The 10,666-nt window shown below is 44.0% G+C and overlaps 1 protein-coding gene across 1 annotated transcript in view; it reads left to right on the forward strand.

The window, feature by feature from the left end:
• PIK3C2G (phosphatidylinositol-4-phosphate 3-kinase catalytic subunit type 2 gamma) overlaps nucleotides 1–10,425 on the forward strand; it is a 183,699-nt gene extending 173,274 nt beyond the window's left edge. The window contains 4 exon segments of the mRNA XM_029597544.1: nucleotides 4,077–4,186; nucleotides 5,494–5,680; nucleotides 6,640–6,761; nucleotides 10,248–10,425. Coding sequence (XP_029453404.1) covers nucleotides 4,077–4,186; nucleotides 5,494–5,680; nucleotides 6,640–6,761; nucleotides 10,248–10,425 — 597 coding nt within the window.
• The last annotated feature ends 241 nt before the right edge of the window (nucleotides 10,426–10,666 follow it).

Below are 10,666 nucleotides of genomic sequence, written 5' to 3' on the forward strand. Positions count from 1 at the left end.
ACCGTCGTTCCATATAGATATCACTACGGTTTTACAAAAGTAACATTCATCGCTATAAATCAGCAAATAATGATGGTTTACAGCGATAGTATTCATAAACAGGCATTAACACCTATCAAATGAAATGTTCCAATGCATATTAACTAAAGATCCAGGTCATAAGATGAGAAGTACAGAAAAATAAAATAATATAACAAATATCATCTATTAGTCAGTATGTTGTACTGAGATTCTTACATTCTCTCCTTAAATTTGTTCCTCATGCTTCAATTAGTATCTCTTGTCCTTGTTATTGTATCTCTCTACATTCTGATGTTTTAAGTTAGGTTATAAGCATTTTTGAAGAGCCTTGTTTTTAGCTCACATTTAAATCTCTTTCTGTCTGGTATCACACGTAACATCTCAGGTAGAGAGCTCCGAAGCTTTGGACCCGCTATGGAAAACACACAATCTCTTACCTGTGTCAGGTGTGTGCTCCGTATTGTGGGAACACTCAATAATCCTTTATTTTGAGATTTTAGAGTTCGCTGAGGTGTGTATGGTTATAGTATCACGCCTATCAGACCGGTGTTACTGGAATGAATGATTATAAATAGTAACGTTAATGCTTTATTATAGATTCGGGTGCAGTGAAATCAGTGAGAGTGTAATGTGATCAAATTTCCTAGTTCCTAACCAAAGTCTTGCTGAGGGATTTTGTAATAATTGTAATGATTTTAAGAAATATGTGGGAAGACCGAGCAATAGGGAGTTAAGGTAGTCTAGGTTTACGAAAGAGTTTGCAATACAGTGTGGAAGGTCCCTGAAAGTTAATATTCACAATGTAATATTCACAAATTAACCTCTGTTAATTTATTGCTGTGCTTTTTCCATAGTAAGGTTCTCATCTAGCTGGATATCTAAATCCCGTACGTGATTTGAGGGAGTGATTTGAAAAATTACCTAGAGTCAGTGGTTGAACTATCGAAGAGTTTTTACTTAACCAAATGATTTCAGTCTTTTTCGGATTCAAAGTCAGTTTAAGTTGAGATAGTTCTTGCTGTATTGCTTTCATGCAGGTTGAAAGTGTCGATACTGTATTTTCAAATGATTTGGAGAAGGGAATGTAAAATTGTATGTCGTCAGTATACAAGAAGAAAGTAATTCCTAGGTCCGCCAATAATTTACACAGTGGGAGCATGTAAATATTGAATAGTGTTGCCGAGATGGCTGAGCCTTGAGGGACACCTGTATCAATATGAGAAGTATCAGAAATGTGATTGACCAGTGTGACTTGGAATGTTCTTTTAGATAGAAAGGAGGAGAACACAGCCAGCTGTTGGCACTGCAGGGTATGGGCCACAGTGTCAAAGGCAGCTGTTAGGTCGATTACTACTAGGAAATAAGATTCATCAGCATCAAACCCTCGTAAACAGAGTCCGTTAAAGAGAGGAGAGAAGTCTCAGTTGAGCGATGTTTCCTAAATCCAAATTGATTTGGGAAGAGAATGTCTTGTTCCTTTGGGTGATTTACAAGTTGGGATAAAACTGCGTTTTCAAGTACCTTTGAGAGAAAAGATAAATTGGATATTGGACAATAGTTGTCCCAAACGTCGATCCTACCAGCTTTATTTTTTAGGATCGGCTTTATCACAGCTTGTTTTAACCCATGTGGTACAATTCCTTCTGAGAGGGAATGATTAATTGGGCTGTGATTATCGGAGTGATAACACCGTGTATTTGTTTCAAGGAACGGGCTGGAATTGGTTCACGTGGGTAAACAGCAGGATTAATTTTAGCAATGGTTTTACTAATTTCAAGATTAGTTACTCTGTCAAACGTAGACCATGTAACCAAGCCATGTGTATCTTCAGGTGCTTTTGTGGGAGAACAGATAGGGATTGAGTTTTCAGCCCGTTGATGTTGTCTAAAAAGGATGTGGCATATTTATTGCAAGCAGCCTTTAATAAGCTATAGTTTCTAAATGTTTAAAAAACATCAAAGAGCACTTTAGAATTATATATTAATCACCCCGTGAATCTGTTTAGCATAGTAAAGGTTTATCATGTGATAGAATCTGTTGTTTCATATGTGAAACAGGTACCGCATTGTACTGTTTTACCTAGCAAGCACTACACAAGGTTAAAATAGCAACAGAGACAGAAAGGAAGTAGAAAACAGTAAAATAAGTTGAGAACTGCAACATCTGGGGTAAGGGTTGCATTCAGAATAAAATTGATTGAACACTCTTGCCTGGAAATTTGAATATGGATGGGTGGGGTCCATAAACGTATCTTCCTCACTGGTGCTGAATATCCAATGGCACCGCCATGCCAGATAAATTATCCAGCTAACTCTGACTATGTGGCTCATTCAGCTCCTCCCCAGAACGCCCCTGACTTATCCTAGCTGGATAAATAATTATCCGGCTGAATTTGGCCAGATAAGTGGCCACATTTCCATTTAGCTGTATAACTTCTCAGTTTGCAGGCTCGGTGCATTTGAATATGGACTTCAGGAAGACTAATAGAATGGAGATTGTGAAAGATGATTTTCTGTGCAAAGAGAGAGACTTTGTAGGGAAGGGTAAATGCGTATAATTACGATTGCAGGAAGAGATCGTTGCTGGAGTGATGATATTCTGACTGCCACTCTCATCAGCCATTCCCGAGCACGGTTGAATGCTGTACCATGGGGATGAGAGGAGCCACTGGCAGGGACCCCACAGTTCTGAACAGGAGATAATTGTAAAGCCAGGAGCAGCTGCTGTTCAGAGGACTTGGATCTCAGGGATGATCTGTTTCTCTCTCAGCAGTTTGCCTCGTCTGCTCTCACCCCCTGCTTGTGATCCACTTTCTGCTGGGCTCCTCCGTTAGATCCACTGACGTATTTTACCACTCCCTTGGCTCCGTGGAGGAAGAGATGGACGTCAGCCTTGGAAAGGAACGCATTACAATTATGTATTAAACTTGTCCTGAGTGCAGGGGCTGATGGGGAGATTCATGGCCATGACCTTCCTGGGAGAAGGAAACCCCTGTCAAGGTCCTTAGGGTTTTCCCTCAGCCCAGTCCAAAGCTAATGTTCGAGGAATACGAGATCTTTACCGGCACTGATGACAGGTGAACGAGGTCCAAAAGAAGGGATAGCGCACCGGAGAGGAACACAAAGCCCGAAGCAGCACAGATTCATAAATCTCACTCACTCTCAGCAGCAATCAGTGCCTTTCATAACAGGTCAGCTCTTGGGCCAGGAACCCTTCTCCCTTGGACCCTCTCGCACACCTTCTGTAAGGAAGCTCTCTCTATTCCTCTCGGCAGCTTCTAAAGCTCTCTGGACTCCTTCCTCAGATGCACAAGTGTCCTTGTTCCACAGACAGACGAGGAATTTCCCGCTAACGTCTTCTCTTCAGCGTTCTCCCCCCTGACCCCCAGGTCCCTTGCACTGCACAGGTCTCCTCTCTGCTGCCAGTTGTGAGAAGATCCCTCTCCAGGGGGCACCCCTTACACTGCCTTCTCCTCCTTTCCCCCTCTGAATCCGGGCCACATGGGGGGGTGCCACCTCCCTTCCTCCACTAACCTCACTGGCAGGGCAGGGTCTGCAGAGACCACTCACCTCACATTACTGGCGCACCCGGTCAGTCCATCGAGACCACGGCAGCCGTCAGGGGTCACACGCACACACATATACCAAATAGCTTGAAATGTAGATGCCCTATAGTTTTGTACATCTGAACTGTAAGTCACAGAGACAATGTGCATTAGTTAAGAGTTCACGATTAGTGCTCGTGTCGTGCATTACACTGTGAATCTGAGTGTAATGCAATGCATCGTCCAGTACAGCTCTGCTACACTACCCAGGCCGCCTACAGGTCCCTCACAAATGTGCCGGAGCCAGGAGCAGACTCGGTCATGAGTAAAAGCTTCTCCAGGACGTATCCAGATTGCTCCGCTGGTCCAGGCTGTATTTCCAGCTTCTTTTCCATTCACCTTGAGTCATACTCTGCTTTCCCTCTGCCTGTAAGGAGGGATTGTTAGGAAGGGATGATCCCTTTAGTTCTGTTTAAAATGACTGATTTTTCTCACTGATCTCTTTGGAAAGATGATGCAGGCAGGACTGCCGGAGCTGAGAGGCATCCAGGACCTGAGGTACGTGTACAGTAACCTGCGCCCACAGGACTCCGACCTTCAGGCAACCAGCTACTTTACCAGGTAAAGTGAAAGGCAGCATGGCGGACACCAGCACACCTGGAGTGCGCACTGGCGCTACATAAAAATGGGCATTTTGTTACTCCCGAGGTCCAAACCCTGCACACACACCTTGGATCATACCCCAAATCTGCACAAGCAAGCAGTTCACAATACATTTTAGAGCTTCCACAATCACTTAGACATCAACAAAATCGATATGTACTGGGATTTTTTACCTCATAGTAATTACTGATTTTCTGAAGAAGATTTGATTAAATGTGTATTGAATTTCAAAGGGTGGAATCTAGCAGTAAGGTTGACCAAAATGATAAAGGGGATGGAACAGCTCCCCTATGAGGAAAGGCTGAAGAGGTTAGGGCTGTTCAGCTTGGAGAAGAGACGGCTGAGGGGGGATATGATAGAGGTGTTTAAAATCATGAGAGGTCTAGAATGGGTAAATGTGAATCAGTTATTTACATTTTCGGATAATTGAAGGACTAGGGGACACTCCATGAAGTTAGCAAGTAGCACATTTAATACTAATCAGAGAAAATTATTTTTCACTCAGCGCACAATTAAGCTTTGGAATTCATTGCCAGAGGATGTGGTTAAGGCAGTTGGTAAGCTGGGTTTAAAAAAGGTTTGGACAAGTTCCTGGAGGAGAAGTCCATAAATTGCTATTCCCTGTACATACCCAGATCAGTCCAGACTATGGGTTATGCCTCCCTTCCAGCAGATGGAGACAGAGAAAAACTTGAAGAGCACTCCTATTAACCTGGAGTGCCACCTGCATCTCTTCAGTGTTTCTCTGTCTCCAGCAGATGGAGATGGCAATCCCTGCAGGCTTGACCTTTCTGTGTGGCTAAGTGAATCTCTTAAAAAAAACAAAAAACAAACAAAAAGCAAGATATAGGAAGCGACAGGATGCTGGGCTTGATGAAACCTCGGCCTGACCCAGTATGGCAGCTTCTTATGTTCTTATGAAGCCTGCTTGGTGGTAGGATATGGGGTATGATATGAATCTTGAGGAAGAGAAAAGAAGTCGTTTTATCGTATTGTCCAAAAGAGCACAGATACAGGAGGCCAAGATCAAATGCATCCAAAGGTTCTGGTCATGAGATCATTCTTCAAATATGACCTATGTGGCTCCAGATGAAGGATGTACATATTTTTAAATACAGCCAAAAGGTGGTATTATTATTATTATTATTCTAATTAGGGTTAGGATTCTGGGCAAGTGCAATGCATCCTTTAGATAGCACAGGCACCAGATGTTCCAATGTGTGGCCACTCCTGTCAGTCTTCAATTGTGTCTCTTCTCTTCCCAGCAAAATAAAGGAGAGTTTGGAGTGTTTCCCCGTTAAACTGAATAATATGATCCATATCCTGGCACAGATAGTGGTCGCACGCTCTGCCAAGTCTGCTTCCCAGCCTGCGTCTCGAGATGCCACCCCCATTACGGACAGGTCAATCGGAAGAGCGACCGTCTTAGGATTCAGCAGGAAACAGGAAAGCGTGAGTATTGCGCCCTCCATCCGCATCGGTGACTGCTTTCCTTCACGCAGGCGCTCTTTCGGTATATATTTATTTATTTATTTATTTATTTATTTATTTATTTATTTAAAGGCTTTTATATACCGGAGTTCATGCACTAGTGCATACCACTTCGGTTTACACAGAACAAGGCAACAGAAAATTACATCAAACAGATTGAACAATTAAACAAATATCCAGCCTGTGTTCGGCTAACTCGGGAGCAAATGCACTGTCCTCTTCCAAACATTATTAACATTTATGTGAAGAAGGAATCTGCACTGGGCTGGAATTGTCATCTCCCATCCCATCTGGTGACCCATGAGGCCCACATCTAGAAGTCTGGCTGCAGCTTTTGTACAGAATGCATTGTAATTATTTATAGTCTTTGTTGTTAGTGCATGACGAGAGGGCGTGCGCCTGGTTCACTGCCAGACCTCTGCTACAGGGCTACCTAAGTCAGCCTCGCAAAGCAGCCCAGTGCAATGTTCTCAGTCCGGTTCCTGGTTGAGCAGGTACGTTAACTTGGACAAACTCGTTTGCATTAAACATGAACCCAGTCCAAAGTGGGAGGTATCAGCTAATTGGAGTCTCACCAGGACCGGCCTCAGGAATCATTTGTGCTTGGATATCAGGATTTGTATTCATGCTCTGTACTTAAACTAGAAACATTTGAAAATTCATACTGCCTTTGAATAATTCAAGTGGTTTGAATTTGGATGTTCCACTTAAATGGGAAACAATCCAAGTAAGTACTGATTTCTAAAACAAACGTCTGCTAGACTTGAACCATTTCTAAATTGTAACTGTGCGAGTCCATTGAAGTTATTTGTGGCTTGAGACCTCATTCCTTCCTTCCACCTGAATGTGATAACTAGGGGCACTCTCTTAAAATCTGGGGACAGCCTGCTTTTGTCGTTTAACTTGCTTTTCGTCCCCAGGTGTACCTGATCGAGGTGGTGGAGAGTAATGGGACAGTCACATTGACCGAAAAGACATTCAGCCAGTTCTTAAAACTCCAGAGCCAGCTCCAAAAGCAGCTGCCAGTGCCGGCCCTTCCAGAGTAAGGCCACTTCCTGCACTATTTCATGTGATTCCCGAGTGCTTCCCGGAGCATCGCCCCTCCGAGAGGTCTGCTTTTCAGAATGTAATGAATATTCGTCAGATAAAAGTGCATACTTTTGTGTAATGCAAAGGATGGGTGTTGTGGAGATTGGTCACAGGGAGAGACATGTGCAATAGCTAGAGGAGAGGTGCATGGCCCTGCGCAGAGATGAACTGCACAATGCAGTGGGCATCACCACAATCAGGCATGGAAAGCAGTAATCAGCAGGGATGTGCAGGAAAACCATTTTGTTTCTCCCTCTGACAACTGTGGTCCCCTCACTTCCCCATCCATTCCCCTCTCTCCTCCCGTTGTGGCCATTGGCAGCATGGGCTTGGCCTAGGCCTCTCCTCCATTGGCCAGGAGCAGGATGGGCTTCACCAGCAGCCCTGCACTTCCCTAGAAATCAGCAGGTTTATTCTGTTACAACAAATGGCTCACCTTAAGTATGAGACATGAGAGCAAAGGCTAATTCACTCAGCTATCCAGAAAATGTGATGGCTCAATAACTCCATTGTAAATTGAATCGCAGGAAATTAAAGCATATATTAGGCAGATGGTAACACAGAAAGCCGAGAGGAATAGCAGAAGTGTGAAACTTGTGAGCAGCAGGACCAGCTTTACTGTCCAGATTGTCACTTTTCACAAGGGTTCAACCCCTAGGAAATGAAGTAGCTCTAGCTGGACTGTGTGTCTGTATATGTGTGTGTGTGCATGTATGTGTTCAGTGAATGTATGTTTGTGAATATGTGAATGTGTGTGTGTGAGTGTGTTATGTGAATGTGTGTGTGTATGAGTGTGTGTGTGTGGGTATATGTGTGTATGTATATGAATGTGTGTGTGTGTGGATATGTGTATGTATATTTATTTATTTATTTATTTATTTTTAGTTTTTATATACCGATGTTCCTGTATAATATACATATCACACCGGTTTACAAGGAACTCAAACTAACGCCTCAGTGGGCAGTTTACATTGCAACAAGATAACAAGATAACAGATAATATGGGGGGGCAGCGGAACTTGGCAGAGGATACAGAGATTAAGCATAAATAGCTAAAAAGAATATGAATGTATGTGAGTGTGTTATGTGAGTGTGTGTGAGTGTGTTATGTGAATGTGTGTGGATATGAGAGTGTATGTGTGTATGAATGTGTGTGTGTATGTGGATATGTGAGTGTGTATATGAATGTGTGTGAGTGTGTCTGTGTGTGTGTGTGTATGTGAGTGTGCATTTTTTCATTGATAAAGGGAGCAGAGATCTCAAAATCTAGTCATGAATGATTTTGTTCAATAAAAAGGTGTCGCCTTCAGCTTGTCTTTTAATCTTTATTTCTGCTTATCCATGTGGAGTACGTTACAATTATTTTTAAGATTTCAGCTATTTATATAATTTGCTTGCATAGGTTTGTTATTATAGAGGGTAATTTTCAAAGGGATTTCTGTGGGTAAAACAGTGTTTTGTGCAGAAATGGCCTTTTATAAAATTAGGTAATAACCGTAAGTACTGCACTGGTTCTTAATACTCCCAGATTAACAGCATTAACCGTAAGTACTGCACTGGTTCTTAATACTCCCAGATTAACAGCATCTTTACCTTTTACAAAAAAAACCCCAGGTTTTTTATTTCCTCCTAAATCCCTGGGGCCTGACTGACTGCATCTATGGACGTGCAGGAAGATCTGGAAGTTTTTCAGACTGTGCAGGGCTTCAGGAAAAGCTAGCTGTGATTCCAGAGCTGGATTCTGCCACGGAGATCAGCAAAGCTATAAGGCCCGAGGGCATCATCCACGCCATCTCTCAGAAACAGGATGCGCACAACTGGGTGCGGTGCAAACAAAAATGCACTTTACTGAAAAGCAAAGTAAAATGTGTCAGCAGTAGAAAAATACAGCTTCTCCTGCATCCTGCATCAATCTGTATGAAAACTGGGTGTTCTCCATGAGAAAATGTCTCTCTTCAGACCTCTCAGGCACATGAGAATCCTTCTCTCGCTCTTGGAAAGTTTGCCAGTGCCTGGTTGGTGTCTTCCATCTCCCAGACAATCGGCCCCTGTGACATTGTGAGGCAAAGGCGATCGGCGCCATTTTGAATACTGGCAGCAAATCGCCTTTGCCCTCACTATGTCACAGGAGCCGACTGTCGGTACCTGTGACATAGTGAGGGCGATCGGCGATCGGCGCCATTTTGAGTACTGGCATCGGACGGCTGGCATGCAGGAGGTCGCTCCCGGACCCCCGCTGGACTTTTGGCAAGTCTTGTGGGGGTCAGGAGCCCCCCCCCCCAAGCTGGCCAAAAGTCCCTGGGGGGTTCAACGGGGGTCCCGGAGCGACCTCCTGCACTCCGGCCGTCCGATGCCAGTACTTAAAATGGCGCCGATAGCCTTTGCCCATACTATGTCACAGGGGCTACCGGTGCCATTGGTCAGCCCCTGTCACATGGTAGGAGCACAAGATGGCGCCGGTGACCATGTGACAGGGGCTGACCAATGGCACCAGTAGCCCCTGTGACAAAGGCTATTGGCGCCATGATGAAACTGGTACTGAGGGTGTGAGAGTGCAGGGGATGGCTCCCGGACTCCCCGCTGGACCACCAGGGAGTTTTGGTAAGTCTTGGGGGGGTCAGGAGGGTGGGGGGTTGTAGTTAATTTTAATTTTAACTGGGGCACGAATAGAAATCGCCGTATTAACGCATCGGGGCGCCATACGGCCGAATGCAACGTATCTGCTCCCCGACGAATCCGAATCACGAATGCAACGTATGGCGTCCCTCTGCACATCCCTAGCTTTTACTATCCTTAATCACTAAGCCTGATACTTTTGATGTGGCTCCATCGTTGCTCTCTGCTTCCACGGCAGGGGTTAAGGGAACATTGGATTTGGACAGCAACCGAGGGCTCTGACTTTTATGGTCTGGGAAACTGATAAGCATGAGGGTAACCTGCCCAGTGCAGCAGATACTGGCATAAGCTTCCGGGCGGAGTGGGTGCATCATTTGGTCCTTTTCTGCCATCATTTCTATGTTTCTATGTGCTAATTATTCACCATCGGCATTGCAAGAATACAAGGCCCATTGTGCATTTTTTATATTCCAACCTTGAGCTAATATAGAAAAGCAGTAAATCAAATAAATAAGTCAGAATGCTAACCTCCCAGCTTTGACCAAGGTGTCAAAAACTTGGAATTGTGACTTCAGTATAAGAGCTAATTAGCCAATTCATTCACAATGTAGCTGCTCCTTCTGTTCTATTACACACATCTTGGATAATTAGAATATGGCTGCAAGCATTAGCAAAGCAAATGAACGTATATAGCTTCTCTTCTCTGACTTTGAGCTAACCCTAAAGGCGTGCAGTGGATGCGTCATGTGAAATCATACAGTAAACCTGCGCAATTACGCGGCTGGATCAGAGCGACCTGGTTTCCTTGTTTCATGTTTTCCAGTCAGAACCACGTCTCCTTGATGCATCGGGATCACCACAGAATGCAGGAGCTGAACCTCTATCTGGAGAAGATGTTTAATGGATCGTACGAACTGGCCCATGTACGTGTTAACATTTCCTCTTCACATTTTACATTTGCAATATTATCTTGTTATACAACACCCGGGGGTTTTATTTAATTGGCTGGGAGGGAGGCATTAAAATAAATTGAAATAATATATTACGAGATTAGGTTGGGATGCCGAGGAGCAGTAGAGCAATTCACACACCTCCTCCTGCAATGGCTTTGCAGAGTAATGCATGCTTCCAATTAAAGAGACATTACAAACCCTTACTGATACTTCACATTTGCACAGACATGATGGGGGGGAATTTTCACAGCAATGGGCTGTTGTAAACTCAACGTGTCGGGTCCCGAAT

This window comes from Rhinatrema bivittatum, chromosome 4 (genome assembly GCF_901001135.1).
Source record: "Rhinatrema bivittatum chromosome 4, aRhiBiv1.1, whole genome shotgun sequence".
NCBI classification, from domain to species: Eukaryota; Metazoa; Chordata; class Amphibia; order Gymnophiona; family Rhinatrematidae; genus Rhinatrema; species Rhinatrema bivittatum.